This window comes from Eptatretus burgeri, chromosome 12, assembly GCF_056783735.1.
Source record: "Eptatretus burgeri isolate ZD-2024b chromosome 12, Ebu_testis_v1, whole genome shotgun sequence".
NCBI classification, from domain to species: domain Eukaryota; kingdom Metazoa; phylum Chordata; class Myxini; order Myxiniformes; family Myxinidae; genus Eptatretus; species Eptatretus burgeri.
In genome coordinates, this window is record NC_140972.1 from 90,145,113 (window position 1) to 90,167,508 (window position 22,396).

Here is a 22,396-nt window from a genome sequence, read left to right on the forward strand (position 1 = left end):
GTCACTTGTTCGGCCGCTCTGAGCCAGGCTGAGAAACCGCATCACAGTTTTGGCTGAGCCGGCGAGCTACGGGGCAATGGTGAGCTGTGCTGCCGTCAATCCATCCTTTGTGCTGTGAGGTCGAAGTTCACATCGAAACCAGAGCTGCGCCTTCCTGCCTCAGCAGCTGTAAGATGCCCAGCCGCCCCAAAGCTCCTACCCTCGCCCAGCCATGGCCTTCGTACAGTGCAAGCGGTTGTACAGCTTGTCCATTGTAAGCATTATGTGTACACACCGAAGGTTTGTGTCAATGCTTAGTTAGTTGAATAAGCTAAATTCTTGCCTGATAATCGAATACATTGCTTACAAGTCAAGTTAGAAATTTATTTGGTTATTATTATTATTATTATTATTATTATTATTATTATTATTATTATTATTTAGGAATCACTCAGTGTTATTAAGTGCAGTCTCTGTTAATGGTTCTTTTGCCTTGTAAATAGATCTGGATCTCAGGGTTTTATACTAATAAACTGCTTGCTGAAGGATTAACACAGCTTTGTTTTGTTTTTTACTTGGATCATTCAATCATCGACTGATATGTGTACAAACTAGTTGATGTAAATTATTCAACCTTATTTTCAAAAATTCTGGTTAAACCGCTAAAATGTATTCAAAAATTCTCGTGAAACAACCCAAATCCAGGATCACTGCTCATCTCCTCTCATTCGTTCCTCCTTTTTTTTCCTGCCTGTGGAATCAACTTACACATCCTCTTATATCTCATTCTTCCTTTCAGGTCTTCAATACAGCTCTTCACCATAATCTCAGATCGTCCTTAATCCAAAACCATGATTTTTTCTACCTTTATTAACCCCACCCCAAACCCCAACCCAAATACCTCCTTCTTCCAAATTTCCAGTTTTCCCTCCTTGGAGTTTCCTTCTGGATCCATCTTGTCCACCCCATGCATCCTCTCCTGCTCCCATTCCCCCCACACCCATTGTACAAGGCTCCCTCTATCTTGGCCTTCAACTCTGCTGTTGATGTTTTCCCCCTCTCTCTACTGTTCCTTTTGTCCTGTTGCATCCTGATCTACAAGTGTACTACCTCTTACATGAGCCTCGATTATGTATAGAAAAAACATACCTGCTTAATGAACAGTTTTGGACAGTGTATGTTCAATGTTAGTTTTTAAACTGGTACCCTCTTTACAAACGCTGAAACCTTTTTTTAGGTACTGTCATCATCATGTACCATGTACCATAATGGCATCATCACAATCGTCATCATCATCATCATCATCATCATCATCGTGTATCATAATGCCATCATCATCATCATCGTGTATCATAATGCCATCATCATCGTGTACCATTATATCATCATCATCATCGTGTACCATAATGCCATCATCATCGTGTACCATTATATCATCATCATCATTGTCATCATGTGCCATCATATCATGTGCTATCATATCATCATCATATGCTATCATATCATCGTGTACCATCATATCATCATGTGCTATCATATCATCATCGTATGCTTTCATATCATCATCGTGTACCATCATATCATCATGTGCCATCATATCATCATCGTATGCTTTCATATCATCATCGTGTACCATCATATCATCATCATGTGCTATCATATCATCATCGTATACTATCATATCATCCTGTGCCATCATATCATGTGCTATCATATCATCATCGTGCACCATTATATCATAATCATCGTGTGCCATCACATCATCGTGTGCTATCATATCATCATCATCGTGTACCATTATATCATCATTGTGTGCCATTATATCATCATTGTCTGCCATCATATCATCGTGTACAATCATATCATCATCGTGTGCCATCATATCATTGTGTACAATCACATCATCATCGTGTGCCATCATATCATAATCATCATGTGCCATCATATCATTGTGTGTCATCATATAATCATCGTGTACCATCATATCATCATCGTGCACCATTATATCATAATCATGATGTGCAATCATATCATCGTGTGCCATTATATCATCATCGTGTGTGATCATATCATCTTGCACCATTATATCATAATCATCGTGTGCCATCATATCATTGTGTGCTATCATATCATCATCATCATCATGTACCATTATATCATCATCGTGTGCCATTATATCATCATTGTCTGCCATCATATCATCGTGTACAATCATATCATCATCGTGTGCCATCATATCATGTGCTATCATATCATCATCGTGTACCATCATATCATCAGCATGTGCCATCATATCATCATCAGCATGTGCCATCATATCATCATCAGCATGTGCTATCATATCATCATCATCATGTGCTATCATATCATCATCATTGTGTGTCATATCATCATCGTGTACCATTATATTAATCATCATGTGCCATCATATCGTGTGCTATGATATCATCTTCGTGTACCATTATATCATTGTGTGCTATCATATCATCATCCTGTGCCATTATATCATCGTGTGCTATCATATCATCATCGTGTACCATTATATCATCGTGTGCCATACTATTATCATCATGTGCTATCATATCATCATCGTGGACCATTATATGATCATCATCGTGTGCCATCATATCATCATCGTATGTCAACATATCATCATCATGTGCCATCATATCATCATCGTATGTCAACATATCATCATGTGCTATCATATCATCATGTGCGATATCATCATCGTATGTCAACATATCATCATGTGTTGTCGTATCATCGTGTACCATTATATCATTGTGTGCCATCATATCATCGTGTACCATTATATCATCATAATGATCATGTGCCATCATATCATCGTGTGCGATCATATCATCATCGTGCACCATTATATCATAATCATTGTGTGCTCTCATATCATCATCATCATCATCATCATCATCGTGTACCATTACATCATCGTGTGCCATCATATCATCATTGTCTGCCATCATATCATTGTGTACAATCATATCATCATCGTGTGCCATCTTATCATCATTGTCTGTCATCATATCATCGTGTACAATCATATCATCATCGTGTGCCATCATATCATCATTGTGTGCTTTCATATCATCATCATGTACCATTATATCATAATCATGATGTGCAATCATATCATTGTGTGCCATTATATCATCATCGTGTGCGATCATATCATCTTGCACCATTATATCATAATCATCATGTGCCATCATATCACCATCATCGTGTACCATTATATCATCATCGTGTGCCATTATATCATCATTGCCTGCCATCATATCATCATCGTGTGCCATCATATCATCATCATCATCATCATGATCGTCGTGTGCCATAAGGTCATCATCATGTACCCTGCATTGTAAAAAGTGTCAGGTCCTGTCGAAGCAGTTTCTTAGCTTGGGTTACAATCCTGGCCGAGTCGCCACTCTGACGCAGGATACTCGACTGAGTAAAATAATTTGGAATTTGTGCATGATGCCGGCGATAGCTCGCCGACTCTCTGTGAAGGACATGCACGTTTTTTAACGTCCACAGATTAATGTCGGTAGATGGGACATCCGTTTAACGTCCATCCGGGGAACGGTACACACATTGATGAATCACTCGTTATAGTCAGGTTCACAATGTATTTTTGTTCACATTTTATGGAGATTAACAAACCAGTACATTTTTGAGAAGCTTATGTCATCAGGAAGATGAAAATCAATTTCACATTTGCGCAGTTGCCTGAATAGCCGCCATTTTGGATTTTCAAAATGGCCGCCATAAAATAAGAATTTCTGAATATCTCAGCTTGTAATTCATTCTAAATGCTAATCATGTTTCCAGACCCAAGGAATCCAAAGCTTATGTCAAATTGGTGATTATGAACACCAAAAGAAGATCCTCAAGTGCGGCCACTACAAGAGAGCACTCCGTGCATACATCCACACGCACATGGCTCTGGGTGAACTTGCTCTCGAACAGCTCTTCACAAAAATGCCACAACAAAAAGAGATCTGCTCAAAACCAGCAAATGAATGACAGGAAGCCTGCAGAAACACAGCTTCTGGGACAAGTGAAGGAGCAGAATGCATCAGAATTGCGAACACTCACTTGCTTCAAGTCTTGACCAACGAAGATGGCATTCAACAGCTGAAGAAGTGGGAAGCTCAGAAATCATCTAATGCTATGTTCAAGTCATTGATGAATTACCTCCACCGGGTTGAAATCATATTGTTCTTTGTTGAAGCATCCAGAAATGCTGATCTCGTTCTCCATTTGGAGGCTGGAAAAGCACTCAGCTAGCTGTTTTTCACAATGGATCGAATAAAACACAAATGCCTCTGGTCAAGGTACATTGCCAACATGCACCAAATGAAGACAAGCCATCCAGCAACATGGCGAGAACTTCAAGATGGAAACATCCATCCATCCATCCATTGGGACCATACTCTGTGCAGAGCATTGGTGCTGCCTCAGCAGTCGCCTTGGCTATTGGGCACAATCCTGGATGGGTCGCCACTCCGACACAGGATACCAGCAATCTGGCACTCATTTTGCTGACCTCAGAAGGATGACAGGCAGAGTCAACCCCACCTGTATCAATTCAACAGCCAAATAGGATTTGAACTCAGGATCCAAGGATCTCAAGCCCACCACACGAACCATGAAGCCAACACCAGGCATAAGATGGAAACATATCTGTCACCAAGAGTGCCATTCCATTCTCAATAGGTGCAGACCATGCCTGCGAACATCTCAACAAGATGATGGTTCATTCTGGCCTAATTGGCATTTCTAATGATGCGAATGCTTGGCAGCGGTTCTTCTTGCTTCTCCAGAGATGTCGTACTTCTTAATAGAGTTTAAAGGACAGTTTGGGCTTCAAGTAAACAAACCAGAGGAACTCCATGATGTACGGCCACTGCTGTCAGGAACGAACATGAAGCTGTTGACAAAATCAAGGCTGCAATACTGAACCACGGGAATCCCTTTGTTGTTGAAGATGATCAGCGATACAATTTCATTGCACATGCATATTTACGACAAGAGTATGTTCCACAAATCTTGAACATTGATGACATCGGACAGAAGCTTTATGAAGATTATGTCACTGAACATATCAATGGAGATGTTAGTCTCTGGGCACCATCAAAAAGCAGAACAAGATGTACATGTCTGGCAGCGAGAAACAAACTTTCAAGTTCCGTGACCAGACAGTTGACCTAAAAGAGACCAAAGATCTCTATGGTCGACTGATGGTTCTCACCAGGTCGAGCAGGGACATTGATCAGTAGAATGCAGTTGGCAACTATGAGTTCACATTGACTCCGAGAGCACTATTTGCACCAGACGGCTCAATGCTGCCATGCACTGACAAGTCCAAGCTGATACTCAGCCTTGAGAAGCTGGCAAAAACAGAGGAAACCCAGGAACAGACAGAAGTTCTAGCAGCCAAAGAGCAGGATGATGACAGAGGTCCTGTGTCATCATCTCCATCGTCGTCATCAAATCAAGATTGCCATTGTTGATGGAATGGTGCTTGTCCAGAATATGACAAAGAAATCAAGGACAATCAACACAGTCAAAGATCTAGCCCAGTGTTTCAATGACAGTCTCGTGAGCTTGACAGCAGGGTTCAGTGAGGTCATCCTGGTCGTCGATACATTCAAACCTGACTAACTAAAGGAGGAAACTAGAAAGAGATGACGACAAGGAAAAGCTCCTATACAGTATCAAGTTGCAGATGATATGAACATCAAACATATCCCACTGGCACGGTTTCTATCGCACGAAAAAAACGAAAGCAGATTTGACAGACTATCTCGCCAAAGCAAACCTTGATTACAACAAAAACTCACCTCAGTTAGTCATCACATCAGCATCAGGTCACACCAAAAGCAACAGAAACATGCACTTTGAAGACAACAATCACGAGGAGGCTGACACATTGATGATCTGCCTGACAGCGGTGTCTTGATGCACAGGGAGTATTCTTCACTCCTGATACTGAAATCTTGGTTCTGGCTGTGTCACACTATGACAAGCTCTGCAAAAAGACATCTATTTTGATGGTATCAGGTGCAATCGAAATAGAGCCAATCTGGAGAATTTTGGCCAAAAGAAAATGTGCAAGCTATACCTGTATTCCACGCATGCACTAGAGCAGACAATGTTGGAAAATTCTCAGGAATAGGCAAAACAAAATGGTTTCATCAGTATATGAAAGCTCAAATGCACTTGGTTAGAGCGCTGATGAAACTACCGGAGGAAGGTGACCTGCCACAGGAAGTGAAAGACGTATTTGCCAAATTTGTGTGCTCAACCTACTGTCCCAAGGGTATTCACATTGCATGTATCCCTGATCTAAGATGGTATCTGTTTTGTAATCACCTAGCTGAAAACAACAACAACTTACCTCCTACACTCGGTGTACTTGAGGAACACATCCAACGTGTGCGGTTACAAAGCCGAGTATGGTGCCAAGCCGATGTTATGCAGCAACAGCCTTTTGACCCCCTGAAATTTGGTTACTATCCGGACAAAAGTGGCCAAATATTGCCAGTCACCACAAAGGTTCCTCTTGTCCCACAAGCCATCGTCGAGTTGGTCAGATGCCACTGCAAAACCAACTGTTCTACGGAGAGATGTTCATGTAGAAAGAATAAGTTGCCTTGCACAGAACTGTGTTTGTGCGGCACAGAATGCGAAAACGATGCAGACTGTAATGTTGAATATGACACTGACAGTGATGATGATGTGTCAAACTGAGATAGGAAATTCGTCTTTACATATGCTGTTGTCACTACCAACAATTTGAATGTGCATTTTTTTTTCATGAAAATACAAACATAATTTCACAAACTTCTTCATTTCTTGGTTTTTGGTGTTCTAAATCACCAATTTTATATAAGCTTTGGATTCCTTGGGTGTGGAAACGTAGGATGAGCATTGAGAATGAAGTTTCTGGATCAATTACAATCTGAGATATTCGGAAATTCGTATTTTACGGCGTCCATTTTGAAAATCCAAAATGGCGGCTATGCAGGAATCTGCGCAAATGTAAACATAGATTTTTATATTTCTGAAACCTTAAGCTTCTCAAAATGTACTGGTTTGCTAATTTCCATAAAATTTTAACAAAAGTGTTTTTATTGACAGAGTGAACCAGATCATGCAGGTGAAACACGGGATTCGAACCTAAGGTGAAGCAACTCAGAGTTGAATGGGCATTCATCGGGGGCTCCAGGCCATCCTGGCATGAAATATTTCACTGATGATTGTATTTTCTATGAAAAAAAAAGATTTAGTTGATATTTAATGATCAATATTCACAATGATTCTGAGTATGCATACGACTGGTTCGATGAAGGTGCAACGACCAATGTGCTTACCTGTGGAATGAGGTAGTAGTACAGTAGTTTATCATAGTGTCGTCCACCCACGGACTGTACATGAAGTGAACGACTCAGACCACATGCCTCGATGTTGGAATCACACGAAGGTTCGTCCATCTGCAGATTCTTGTTTTTGCAGCTGTCATGGTTATTTTTAGTCTTTGTTGGGGATGTTTTGGCTGCAAACTGTGAGAATGTTTCATAAACCCCCCCAGCAGTTTATCCCACCAGATGTATCAGAACATGAAATGGGGAAAAGATTGATGCTGTTGATGAAAGTATGAAATTCGAATAATTATCCGCAGTTGGTTCAGCAAGCAGTAAATGAGTGCAAACCCCTATCAGTCGAATGTCGATGGATGTGGAAACCTGCTCAAGATGAAGACAAATCACCAAATGGGATTTTGGGCCAATTTCAAATGAGAACACGAGATGAACATCAGATACAAAATCGATTAACTCGTACACATATGTAGCACCTGTACCTGTGGGTTTGCATCATTTGTTGGGGGTGCGGATGTGGGCGGTTGAGGAATGAGGAGATACCAAGAGGGCCGGAGCTTCATGTTCTACGCAACAGATTACGGAGGGGTTGTAGGGGGTTTGGGCAAGTGATGAGAAGAAAGGATGGGGAACCAATCAAGACAGTATGAAATGTGGTGATTGGAGGGAAAATATCAAGAGGAAGACAGAGGTTACGGTAGAGGGATGTAGTGGACTGAGATTTGAAGAACAAGGGATTGAGAGAGGAAGATACAGAATGCAGATCTGAAGAGGCGACCCCTAACTGTTGGGATTAAGGAAGAAGAAGAAGAAGAAGGTGTGGGGTTGCCTGGGGGAGGTTTTGACCCAAGTTTTTCACAAACCGGCTGGCCAGGCCTGACGCTCGACTCAGGTTCGGGAAGAAAGTTGTAATTTGTTCAGGATGCCGGTGATAGCTTGCGGACTCTTCGTGAAGGACACCGTGGGATCTTTAACGTCAATAAACTAATGCCAGGAGACGGGGCGCCCAGTTTAACGTCCATCATTCCATCCGAGAGACGGCACAAACATTGATGAATCACCCTACCTGTGAAACACCGGGATAACAGTTTACACCTGGGTCGGGATTCGAACCCAAGATAGATATCTCAGAGGTTAGCATGCGTACTTCTAGGCCATCCTGTCAGCCCCTGGAATAAGCCTGGTGTTGGCTTAAAGGGAAAGATGGCTGGCTGAAGATCTTAGGGTCTTGAATTTGAGCCCTTGTCGGCCATTGAATCAACACCGGGTGGGGTTGACTCAACCTGTCATCCTTCTGAGGCCGACAAAATGAGTACCAGTGTACTGGTGGTAATCGAGGGCACTGTCGCCACATCATATCATCATCGTGTGCTATCATATCATCATATCATCATCGTGTGCTATCATATCATCATCATCATCATCGTGTGCTATCATATCATCATCATCATCATTGTGTGCCATTATATCATCATCGTGTACCATTATATCATCGTGTACTATCATATCATCATCGTGTGCCATTATATCATCATGTGCTATCATATCATCATCGTGGACCATTATATGATCATCATCGTGTGCCATTATATCATCATGTGCTATCATATCATCATCGTGGACCATTATATGATCATCATCGTGTGCCATCATATCATCATCGTATGTCAACATATCATCATGTGCTATCATATCATCGTGTGCCATCATATCATCATCGTGTGCGATGTTAGGGTCAGCGGCACAGTCGCACCCGTAGGAAATGATGCAACCAGCAGCCACAGGCTGCACACGATAGCTAGCCAGCCCCTGCGATGGAAGTCGATTGGTTCTGAACATCAAAATCCAGCATCTCAAGGTAGTTCCTGAAAATGGCTGATGTGAGGGTCACAAAGGATAAACTTGCAATGAGTCATTAACGTTTCCTGTTCCGATGGATCAGACACCTGTTCTTGTACTTGAACAGCTGGAGCTCCCATTCTGGTACTTCCACTCACACAACCTGCTGACAACACGCCATTGTGTCCGCTCATCCTCAATGGCGTGCTGGCTTCGAAAGCAATTCGTTTGGACGAGGCGCACAAAAAAAAAAACCACACATGGAGATAGGTTCGACATCAGCAAAGAGCCTTTTACCAAAACGTCTTATTTTTTTAATGACCGAAAGTGGAAGTTCAAGGGTCAGGGCCTAATCCTGCAGCCATTTGTCAAGACATCAGAGAATGTGCCGGTGAGATGTTGAGGCAGATGGGATGGAGGGGATAATGTGGGCTTGTTGTTACAGTTGCGTGGCACATTGAGGAACCATCATGGGGTTTTTGGACGGCATTGGAGTTGGCAAAAAAAAAATGGACGAGGCACGTGCTGCGCAATCATATACAGTAAAGGGTTGTCGGAGGAAATGAGTTGTGGGGACGGTAGAGCGGAGAAGAATCGCCATGCTCAGAAAATGGTACTCGCACAACCTTGAGCTTGGTTGTGGAATTACCATTCCCTATTCTTTTGGCATCAACAACCTGACATCTCCATATGGCTGCTGTCGGGCGCAGGACCGTCGCTCATGCTGCGGATTCAACACTGCAACCAACGTGATGAGGAATGCAACTTCATTTGCAGCTACACTTATTGTGTACACCAATCAAACAAGTCGGAATTTTTGTTTTGACAGATCCACTCTTACCTTTGCTAAAAAAAAAAAAAAAAAAAACCTTCACCTTTCATCTTGACATGTGGATCCTCCCTTAAATACCTGCTCACCTGCACAATTTCTCTTTTACTTTGACTTCGTACCTTCCTCATTCACCTGGCATATCAGGATGTGTTTGATAAACAGAAGCAGTCCGCTTGTTCTTGAATCACATGTTCTGTTCATTACCTCTGCCACCAAAGGCGGACGAATGTTGTCTTCAGCCCTGTTTGTTTGTCTGCGGAACAGATCTCAAAAAGTTGTGGACGGATTCGGACGAAACCTGGTGGACGGGTTTCGTGTGTGACAATGACAAATTGATTCCATTTCGGTGAACAACCGGATCTGGATTCAAGAATATTTAAATTGATTCTTCACCGTTGAGAGATAGGACCAAAAACGACACATAGCACGACACCTGAAAAAGTGAAAGTGTGTAATTGTGATTTGAATCACCAATGCGTGCCGAGTTCTCGCTGCTCTGCCATCAGTGAAGTGAAAGATCCTTTCGAGCTTGTATTCCATGAATTCAATGCTCCGCATACTATCCAGGGCCTCGGTGGAGGATATCACTTTTGTGTCGTGACAGGTGTCAAGGGGTGCATTCACCTGGAAGTCCACGGTCTCGGTACTGCAGAGCTAGGCATACGGTTGTAGATGCCAAAGCAAAAGCTACAATGGGTACTTTGCAATGGATTATGAGCTAAAGTTCAGTAAGGAAGCTATGAGAGGGGGTGGTAATGGATGTAACAGTGAGGTGTGGGGGATTAGCCCCAGCTGTACGGGATTACACTGTGCTCGCTGGGGCAGCAGGGGAAGTCAGGATACCAGCCTCCTGCCTCACACCTGTGGAACTTTGGTGAGAAAAGCATGACCCTCAAAACCATTCATCTCACTCCTCCCTTTTTTCCCCCCCCCACAGATACGCCTCTCTCCCTCTCCCCTTCCTTCCCAACTTGCACAAACTGTCAGTTTTAAGATTCCAGTAAATCCAAGCCAGCTGCCTGCATGAAACTGGCGGAGGGACGGTTGAGGGCTCATATCCAGTAAATAACAAAAGGCACTCCAAAGGACAGGGAAGTCCGTTTGCACAGGTTATAAGGGATGATACCCGTTTTACGTAAGTGCAAGTTCAACCACGAAATTGAGAACATTTCAATGGCGAAAAGAAAGGTAAATGAAGATGATAGGAAAGAGAGAAATAAGGGGCAGAGGAGTGTGCGGAGAGGACGTAAAGGATAAAGTGGGTTGGGAGGTGATAGTCGGATGGGGGTGAGTAGAGGGAAGGGGCATGTACAAAGGATCTTAGGGTGAGGGCATTGGTTTGGAAGGGGGGGGGGTCAACATTTCAGTCGTTTTGTGTACATAATCAAGAGATACACTGAACGGCATTCCTCGATGTAGGAATATCAGTATATGGTTAAGTATTCCACATTAATTGTGTGCTAAACAGCCAAAGAGGGCACACACAGGTGCGAGTAATAGTCACAGGTGCACGAATGGATGCTTGGCATGGCATTCTGTAAGCGGCAACTTAACCACAGCACATACATGGAGGAAGACACTAGTGTTGATGTGTTTGAAGCACCAAGCAAAGTATGTCACCAAGATATGGAGAAAACTTACTCATCATCATGACGACGCGGAACAGGTGCCTGCAGCGGCTTGGCACGATGGAAGTCACTAGTTGCATGATGGAATTGAAGAAAAATAGGATTCGGTGGAAATTTTTTGAAGTGGAATTCCGTGAGATGAGATTAACCTGTGCGAGAGGAAGGACACGCAGAAAGGAAGAGTGATTAATTACAATTTAACTTAAGTAACGGGTTGAAGAATGGTGTGGGCCATTCGGACGGTACTTCAAAATGGGGGAAAGAGTTTGCTGAATGCGTGGGGCACCTAGGCCGAGGTTTATTCTCTCTTGGTCGATGTTGCAGCTTGATGGTGTTGCCAGGACGACTGCTTGAGCGGCCGAAGCGTGTGCACAGACAATGGCGAGAGAGTCTGCCCAGCCGGTTCCCACGTTTCCTTGCTGGCAACAGCGTCGTGTCCTCCTCCATTTTGATCTCTCCACAGGCTGGATGGAAAACTCTCCCAGACTCACTCTCTGCTATCCCTTCCCCCCCAAGTTTTACACTTCCTCAAATTTCACAATTCCACAGAGCTGTCTCCTACATGCTGCCTTTGTTTACCCTCTTCCTCAAACCCTAAACTATTTTCCTTTTAAACTCGAAACTGAGAGCTTGAGAACGTTATCAAATTTGTTCATCTGATTAAATAAACGATTCAACAATTGAACTCAACTTTTTGCAACGTGGCTTCATGGAAGAAGTTCCTCTGACATGTAAACATTACAGCTCCGTTTTGTTTCAATATTTACCTCGCCTGAAACAAAACAAAATGTTTTCAAATATTTAGCAATTCTCGTACTTAGCCACTTCGGTCGCTCCTTTAACTGCGAAAAGTGAATTATTTTGTACATTTTAAAATTGGATTAGCCGGAAGGGCAGCAGCTACCATGGAAAGCAAACTTTAGATCAATCACGCAACTTGCTAAGGTGGCACAGATTCCAAAACTGTGCTGTGCCTCCAATTCTTCATCATCATCTACATCATCATCATCAACAACCTGTTTTCAGTCCACTCGAGGACGACGGACTTCTTTAGGCCTCGGCTAACTTCGGGTGGATTGGCATACTCGCTTCGCTGTTCGGCCAAGTGCGGATTGGCAAGAGAGTTTGGGAAGCAATTTGTAACTTGTTCAGGGGACCGACAATTAGAACTTGCCTCTTCTTCCGGAAAGGGATATTTAAGGTTCAGCGCCAACCAGTGCTGGTGTAAGGTCCTCCGGCTTATCCTCCATCCGAGGGATGGCAGACACGTTGATGCCTCGCCCTCCATGTGAAACACCAGGATGATTGTTGATAGCTGGGCCGAGATTCGAACCCAGGCTTAGACAGCTGAAAGGTGAGTGTGTGTACCTTAGGCCATCTAAACAGGCCGAGAGTAATATTATCGTAACAATATGTCGGCCTGTACCGTGGCATTAGTGATGTTGTGACTGGCCGGAATTGCAGGATTGTTGAAATGATCACATCTTGTTGTGTTATCATCATAATCAGAATCCACACATGGATGACACACAAAATGTGTTTAGAAAGTAAAAAAAAAAAAATACATTGAAAAGCAATGGATTCTATTGAATGTGCTTCTCCAACTCATTTTCACCTTCAAGTTGTATTGATATAACTGTCATACTACTCGGAAATATTCTGTTATGTTACATCGTATTATTGTCATTGGGACACGTTTGGCTTGTTTTCATCTTATTTATTATCTCCACCACTTAATGTGCATGGGGGTTATGTTTTCACCCCTGTTTGTCGTCTGTCTGTCTGTCCGTCTGTGAGCACGACATCTTAAAAAGTTATGGACGGATATCTTCCTTTGGAGATGCCCTGCAGAGTGCAGTGAGAAAGGTGGTGCCACTTTTATGACGTTGCGGGTACCAGAGTGCCCCAGGGAGTGATGTCACTTCCTCCAAGCTCAGTGGCTGTGTTTCTCTCGTTTGACAGTCATGTCTCTAGTATTTGTCTGTATGTCCATGTGTGTGTGTGTGTGTGTGTGTGTGTGTGGCAGCTCCACCCCAAGCCTTCGTTACTGTTCAAAAAAAACAACTGAGATGGCATCGTGAGCTAATATAATCTGCATTGGACCTCGTGCAAGATGTTGACCTGCATCTGCCATTGGAACAAACATTCAAGACGTATTAGAAATTCATCATCTACGACAGATTTTGTTTTTTTCTCCTATGGTTCTCAATGTTTATATTCATGAATTCCCAGCCTTTTAAGTGGATTTATTTTCTAAATAATTAATTAAGACTTCAAAAAGGCATTTCCTTTCGTCTCTGCACTTTGGTCCTTGAACCATGTATGGGAAACAGAGCAGCTTTGATCACGTGATACACTTGTTCACATAATGACTACCTATGAATGCGTGGCCATGTGTTACCGTTCAGGTTGTAACAATCCTTTTGTTGGTGACCCAAGCTATAAGCATGGGTGACTCGTCTTTACAAGAAGGAATTCAACAATACAGTGCAGGGATTTGATACCAAGGCCAACACTAAGAGGCCTTTTACCTTACCGACAAGGCCAGTCTCTTGGTCTGCTGGAATTTCGAGGTATCGGATCCACATGAAACGCATCCCAAAATGAAAGAACCACGGAAGCTGGTGAGCCGTGCAGTTAGCACTGCATGCCTTGCACGCATCATGCGCTGTAATAGTTTGACTCCATAATTCACGGTTTGCTGCTCCGCACCCGGCTCAGTGCCAATTTGATGGGCAAGAGAAAAGGTTGTTGTGGTGGAGGGTTCGTGCGTTGTGTAGAACGTAAAAAAGTTTCTGCTTCGCCGTACGAACCCTGAAATGTCCTTTACCAAGTCAACTTCCATCGTCTTATTCTTGTTGAGAAAACTTAGCATCATATCGAACATTTCCTGGTCTCACCTTGGGCTGACTTCCGATAAAGGTGATCACCTTTTAAAGGTGGGGATACACTACATGTTTTATCCAATTTGTTGTGTGAAAGAAAGACTTCCACTTCCGTCATATGAAACCATTAATTGTCCAGTGTATGGTGTCCCACGAGTACCGTATGTTGGGTGACATTGACAAATCGGACACACTTACATTTCATCACGACAGGTCTTTGCCTTTAACTGACGTGTAAACACCATTCGATGCCAATGATGATTGGGTGGAAGTACAGAAGATGGATGTCAGCTGCTTGAGAGTTCAGGGGGCAGAGAAATCGTTGGATTTCTCTCGTCAATCCCGTTCATATCACCAAAGCATGCAGACTTCCTGGCAGAGAAGAAGGGTTATATTATGTAACCCCAAGAGGCAAACTCCGCAACATGTTAGTCGGTGTGTGCCCACCCAATCTGTATGGTGCTTGCAGGGGTGTTGCATCATAAAGTATGCTGTTTTTAAAGTTGTTTTCTTTTTCATTTTCGATAACGGAACCCACAAGCATGGACTGCTTGCCTAACAGAGCTTATACAAGGACCTATGGTGCAGGAGCAGGCCGTTCGGCCCGTCATGCCTGCGCTACACCAACACCGGATACCATCACCCATCCACGCACAAGCTACCTAAAAGTCCCGACAACATTCCTGTACTCTATCTCCAATGTATCGAGGTACCTATCTAATTCCAATTTAAACCCACCTCCTCGTTCTGCCACCACGACCTTTCCTCAGGAGACTATTGCATGCATTAACTACTCTCTGTGTGAAAGGCCCTTGCCTTATTACCGTCCTGACTCTCCTCTTCTTTCCTTTCAAGCTACGGACCCTTATCCCATCACTGCCTATTCTGCTGAAATAATTCTGTACAGAACTCCGAAAAGCACGACCACCAATCATACCACCTTATCGTCCCATAAAATGACCAAAGCAAAGATTATCCCGTGTGAGGAGCACAGGACACTTCAAGCTCGGGACCAATGATATCACCCGATTCATGTTGTCCCATCTATTGTTGTCCTATCTATCCTCTAGTTTCCAAATTCCTCATATAAATCAACAACCATGAGATGTGTTTGCGTTTGACTTTGAACTAAGAAGTGGACATGGATGGGAAGATAGCTAGGCCTCGGTGTAATTCCTCCTGAGATCTCCGGTTCCAATTTCAACTTCCAGGGGAACGCAATCCGATTAAAACTTGCGTCTGGTGCAGTGCCAGCCAGGATCACTGCATCGTGGAGTACGTCATCCTTTTAACGAGGATTCAGGATAGCTGCCGCAATTGCAACCAGGCATTTGGGCCTGGCAAAATTTCCTATATGGCCGGAGTCAAAATGATGAACTCATTCTTCAACATTCATTAAAGGTGCTGAAAGAAACAAAGAAGCATTTGTTTCCATGCGTAAAAAAACATCAGCACGTAGTTTGAAAGTGACAAAATACACCAACTATTCACTTTACATCGAAAAATACATTTGCCGGATATTCGGTTTCAAACTCGATCGGACTAACTTTCATCGAAAGCACTTCTCCGGAGTGAAGGAAACATTGACATTGCAATGTACATGTGATTTATATATGGCTGAGCAAAGCTGTGGCTATAATTAAGTGCCAGGCAGAACTGCTGCTGTAACCAATCATGGGGTCAGGGATTCGAACCATGAAAGGCACGGAGTCCTTTTCTGTCATTCGTGGAATTCCCATATGCTTCCACTGCAGGTTTCCTTTTACAAGTTAAAATCTCGTTTTTTTTGGAAAGAAAATATGTGATCTGATCTTCCGTTGGAGACTCACGTTATGGAGATGCATGGGTCTAACTGCAGTGGTTACAGACCAGAGGATATCCTTGCAATGATACAAGTCTCTAGCCCTATCCTTGACACACACACACAATTTGGAATCCCAAAGTATGGGATCCTTCGTGGTTTGGAGGATCAAACTGGACTCGCATGTAACGCAGGTGTCATTCTTACAATTTCACTTCTTGGATCATTACCTGCTGCGGCCTCCTACCTGCATAACATATTGAAGGTGTATACAGTGTAGAATTCGCAGGATATACAACACTCGTAAACTTGGCTGTTCAACTTGCAAGAAGAATGACATAGCACGTGGTCTTTTTATAAGAGTAGACCACTACCCTGGACAAATTTCCCATTTCCCAAATGGGGCAAGGGCGTATTATTGCAATATTACTGTAACTGCAATGGAGGCCTCGCATTAGGCTCCGCTGATCGGTTGAATTGGAATATCAGATAACATCAGATCAGCGGTTATAAAGTGCTGTCATTAATCTTGACCAAGGTATAGCCTATTTCAAAAGGGAAATGCCTCAAGCTGAGGCTGGAGGGCTAAAGCCAAAGTAAGATTCGGGGTCTGAGCCAAGGTTACAACCGGGACTCAATTTGGAGTTGGTTATGATTTTAGGGTGAAGGTTTACACTCGGAAATATGTTAAGCTTAACTCCTGGCTGGGGGGGTTAAATGGGTTATCATTTGAAGGGTTATCCCTAAAAATGGGGGCTGTTTGTTGATACGACGTTAGTTCTAGGCTATGATTAATTATTGCATCATATTTAGGCTTTCACACCATCATAGCTGTCGCTATATGATGAATTCCGATACTCATGGTTGTCTGGTGTACAATGCATGAAGGTCCGCGATGGGTCGCCACTTGTCAGATTTGAAAAAAAAGTAAAGTTAAGGAAAATTGTGGATAAATTGCACGAGCGGCGTTAATCAACTGCTGTGACGGTAAGTCATAGCAAGCGAAATGTGTTTGGTTTGATGAGTTTATCAAGAGATCATCGAGTGTTAAAGCGCAGTGGCAGCACGGTGCTTCCCTGCGAAGATGAAGGATCTTTTAGAATCCCATTGCCGGGTTCACACATTCACACGAAAGCCAAGCAGTAGGAGTAAATAAAGGAAAGCCAACAATCGTTGCCGCGATGGTTTTCCTCGTATGCTAGTTTGAGAAAAAGAATCTGGAAGCACCTGCAAGTAGAGACGTTTTTGGGGCCAGCACTGGCCGAGCAAGTGTCTGGCCTGAATTTCTGTGGCATCTGCACAGTCTGGAATGTTTTTTTTATTTTTTTTTTTTCTTGGCTGGTTCTTTCTTTCCAAGTATCTTCCATCTCTATATTTTGTGGTTTTCGACGTTGAAATCTTACTTGGCACTTCACCGCATATCGAACGAAGGAGTCATCATCAGCGTCATCATCGATGTGCGATACACTTCACAGATCGTCGGTGCTGCCGACGCGGTCTCTTGGCAAGGGTTATGTAAGGTGGTTTGGATATGCTGGGTGGTTTGCCATTTCTTTCCCAGGAGTCAATCGGGGCAGGAGTTGGTAATTTGTTCAGGGTACCGGCGATAATTCACCTTCTCTTCATGAAAGACCTCGTCGGATCTTTAACGTCCATCAACGACCAATGCTGGCAGATGGGTCCTCCAGAATAATATCCTTCCGATAGATATTAGCTAATAAAAGGAACTGCCATGTCCACCCCCTGCATTCTCCTACCCCTCATTCTCACCTGCATCCTTTATTTGTCTCCTATATTCCTCCCTCTTAACCTCTTTCTGCTGTTCCTTTTGTTATGCTGCATCCTGATCCGTTCTGTGTTCCAGCTCTTCCACGAGCCTTGACTTTGTATAAATTTTTTTTTTTAATTTTCACAAAAGAAAAGGGCAATTGGTGTATCACGCTCGTATTATAAAATGAACGACACATTAATTCAATCTCTCAGGTACACTCATCGATGCATCAATCTGCTTGCGAAAACCAGGATGACAGTTTATAGCTGCGTTGAGATTCGAACCCAAGTGAGATAGCTTAGAGTTGAATGCACATATCTGCAGGCCATCCTGCGAGCCCAATTAATAGTCCCTTTACATTAAGCAGTTACACCCGTGTACCTCCAACAAACTCATGTATGTTAAGACGCAGGTTGTACAGATAGAAAGGAAAACTGCTCTCAACTACTGCGGCAAAAATAGCATTCCTTTCCTGTAGTAATTCTCTCCAGACTACTGCAGTAGGACCTGCTACCAACTATAGTAGATGAGAGTACTACTCTCATATACTATAGTTCTAATAGGAGCATTTTTGGCTGGAGTACATAAACTCCATTTGCCATCGAATGTCATTAAACGACTTCAAAAGAGTTCAAGAAAAAAGGACTTGGAGCTCGTTTAACAATGAATATGATGTAATAAATAATTTAACATTTCCGAAGCAAGTAAAATCTTCATTTTCAAGCATTGCATTAGTCATTCCTCAATACTCTGTTAGCCTAGTGAAAAAGAAAAAAAAAATAGGAAAAACACATTCCGACAAATACAGTACGACGATAAATATGAGGAAACCAGTGCCTTACGAGACTCTCAGAAGTTTGTTTCACAAAACTTTTAAAAACAGGTGTAAAACACCATGATTGTTCTGGCTTACCGTTTCGTTTTATTGGTTATCGATGGCGTCATCACCCACTAAAAGTAATTTTGTGAAGGACGTTTGTGGTTAACACAGGGAAGATTTACTTCGCACAACTTTAGAACTGCTATTTACATGCCAGAAATTAGGTCACAATCTTCTTTTAAGAAATACTGGTATTTTAAGAAGAAGAAGAAAAAAGAAGACATATATGTTTTTTTTGACAAACTATCGAGTGAATCGAAACAAATACTTTTAATAATTAGAACGTTCTGGCTTCCGAAGAGATCACCTGACTGATTGGTTGACCTTCGTTGCTTATGAGGCCTCACCTGAGATGAACAGAGAGTGAGTTATGAACTGACGTTTAAATCCATTGACACATCAAATAATAAAATTCCTAATGTAGGCTTAAAAGGTAGGCCACGGTGCAGGAACGTCAGCATTGAAATGTTCATTTTATTTATTTTTAAAGTACATTCTGAAGAAGGGCGAGGCGAACATAGTCCGGTAAAGGACAGAGCCTGCTGGGGGGCACTGGGTGGCCATTTGGTGTCAGGGGTGAGAGTCGACAAATTGTGAAGAGAGGCAAAGACGGATGGATTGCCTGCAGGCTGCGCAGCTGCTGCACCCCGACCCACCCTTTAATATTCTCTCCTCTTATTGCTGGTCCTCTGCTCGAGTACATACATCTCATTTTGTGGCCTCCACCTCTCTCCTCTTCCACCTCTTTTACTTATCCTTTCCATCGTCTCTGATCATCCTACTCTGGTGCAATTGGCATTTTCTTCTTCCTTAGCTAATATGTAATGACTACTAAATGGTAATTTCAATTGCATGCTTCATTTTTCTTTCACCTACAGCCATCTTATTGATCCCATTCATAACTTTTCTTCAATCTTTTTCTTTGTTGTCATTCTTTGCATCAGGTATACCGTGCTTGTAGTTTTCCGCTACGTTCATATTATGTCGTTTCTCAACCTGTAAGGGTGGAAAATTTTGGTCTCGTAAAAAAAAAACGGATGCATTTTGCTGATGAGGGTTTAGACCTGTAACAGCTGTGTAAGACTAGTTGTTGACATAGGCTTAAATATTCCCACATGACTCTTGCTCTCCTATTGAGCAAAAGCTCATGGTACTCTAAATGTCTTTACAAAGTCTTTCTACAACCCTCCGCTCTTCTGGCCCATCTCCATTTTGGATCCCTTGTTGATCATTCTTTCCTTTCTATCTGTCCTGAAATGACAAGAATGTTATCCTTTTTTCACTTCTCTGCACATTTAGCACATCATTTATATTCAGGTGCAAGAACTCAATAAGTGATGTATTGGTAAAACTTTACTCACGATGACCACACCATGAGCCAACAACCTTTCTGAGGCAGACGTCGTCTCCAAACTACACGACAGGGTTGCTTTTGCTCCATTGGCATATGTCATAGAGGCAAGACCTTAATTCCCTGTTCTCTGTTCATAAACATGTATGAGATGTTTATGCTCACTCCTATGCATAAGTATGGTCCCCACTACTTACTGGTGCTGCTGCAGCCAATGCCTCCCACTCATTGGTATCTCCCAATCGGAGGTTGAGACACAGGCCTTCTCTTCAAAGAAGCATACACATCGGTGACCTCACAGTCCTCTATAAAGTTTCTACCAATCCCACCCTCCACTCTTCAGATCACATATGCTCTTCCAGCAATGCCATTTTACCCCCTCCTAAACCACCAACTCAAAGCTTTCGGGTCACTCCCACTTCTTTGTCACCCTTTTCTCTTGTCTGTTGAATCTGTCTTCCTATGCTCTTCCTTCCAGTTTTACAATAAAATGGAATCATCTCGTGTGACCCCACATGTTTTTCTCTTCTCGCTAAGCCTGCCCCTCTACTTACCTGCAACACTCTCCAATCATGCTGATATCTTATACAGATATGTCTTGTTTGTCGTTATTTCCGCATCCCATTAATTTGTTGACTATTGTCACCTAGCTCTTCCATCAGCCTCAACCAATGTATTTAACTACCCCACCCTCTAAATAGATGCTCCTTTAGCCTGCTCTAAACCATTTTACAGGCTGCTGCCAACAATATTATCATCCAGTCATATACAGTGCCAACTACTCTATAAAAATAGAGAAATGTGGCAAAAATGATTTTTCTAGAAAATTGATGAAGGAAGAAGAGGGAATGTTGGTGCTGTTGCAATGAATACAATTGGATGAGCAAGAAGAGAATGAATGGAAATTATTTGCCGGAAGGAAAATCTTAGTGTTGTTCTGATTTTGACTCATTTCCTCACATCTGTCTCCCCGATTACAGTTCCAGCGATGCTTGTAATCCTTTCCTCAACAGCTGACTGCTGCATTGTGCTGCAATTAATGTGGGGCAGAATATAAGCTCTCTGCTCAGAGCTCGCTCTGCGGTGCACACTTCACAGCTGTGCCGGCATGTCTGGGTGAGTCGTATATGGTTCTGGGGGAGAATGCAAGCAGGATGAGCGAAGATCAGAAAATGTACTTGATGCAGGATAAAGAGGAGATTAAAATAGTAAAGTTTAGAACAAAGGCAGCGACTTACTGGTAAATGATTTGATGCTTTTCTTTGGGCTTCCATGTTAATCGTTCACTGTAACACAATGTAGCTCGTCACACACACCTCCCTGAAATAAAGCACTTCGTATTTTTAGAAAAATAATTAAACAAAAGGTACAAACATTTTAACAAATCATATTCAACATCATAACCAGACTAGGTGGCTGAATGAGTACAGTGACCACTCTGAGTCTGGGAGGTTGGTGCTGAGTCTGGGAGGTTGGTGCTGAGTCTGGGAGGTTGGTGCTGAGTCTGGGAGGTTGGTGGTTCAAACCCCAGACTTCATTAATGTGACCTCAGCAGTTAAAAAGGATAGAACATGGACAATCCTCATGGGTTGGTAATACTAGTGCAGACTTCGATGGGCCTAATGGTCTCCTCCTGTGTTAAAGTTCCTTGTAAGGGAACATATACAGTGTGTCCACAAATTACTGCTCCAAATGCAAATTGTAATAAAAACATAATGAAATGGGATATAACAATGTGCTTTTCTGCATGTGAAAGAACATTTATCAACGTTTTACCTTACTTTTTTCCGTTTCCAGGCATCTCTTTTTTTTGTTTCCACATGTGACGTCACATTCAGTGCAAATGGCGTCTCTACAAGAAGCGCGGCGTCTTGCCTGGTTTGTCGAGACCAGATCAGCTACACCGGTTCAACAAAGCTTCAGGAAGACCCATGGTAGGCAGCCATCATTGAGAAAAACGATTTGGGAGTGGCACAAAAAGTTTATGGAGACTGGTAGCATCCTGCCAAGGAAGAGGGACAGGCCAG

At 42.7% G+C, this 22,396-nt stretch overlaps 1 protein-coding gene and 1 long non-coding RNA gene across 4 annotated transcripts in view; both read right to left on the bottom strand.

Moving 5' to 3' along the window:
• Positions 1-11,907, bottom strand: part of LOC147016112 (olfactory receptor 5AN1-like) — a 66,733-nt gene extending 54,826 nt beyond the window's left edge. The window contains exon 1 of the mRNA XM_085849144.1: positions 11,695-11,907. Coding sequence (XP_085705270.1) covers positions 11,695-11,761 — 67 coding nt within the window. The 5' untranslated portion in view covers positions 11,762-11,907. The remainder of the gene's footprint in view (positions 1-11,694) is intronic.
• Positions 11,908-14,770: 2,863 nt separating this feature from the next.
• The window catches only part of LOC147016113 (uncharacterized), a 59,173-nt gene continuing 51,547 nt past the window's right edge, over positions 14,771-22,396 (bottom strand). Inside the window, exons 3-6 of one of the 3 annotated variants that reach the window (XR_015050018.1) lie at positions 22,146-22,371; positions 21,608-21,655; positions 21,330-21,502; positions 14,771-14,938 (exon numbers count right to left, since the gene is read on the bottom strand). This is a non-coding gene — a long non-coding RNA (uncharacterized LOC147016113). Of the gene's footprint in view, positions 14,939-21,329; positions 21,503-21,607; positions 21,656-22,145; positions 22,372-22,396 lie in introns of those variants that run through there. The other 2 variants (XR_015050019.1, XR_015050017.1) reach the window with 2 other exon arrangements.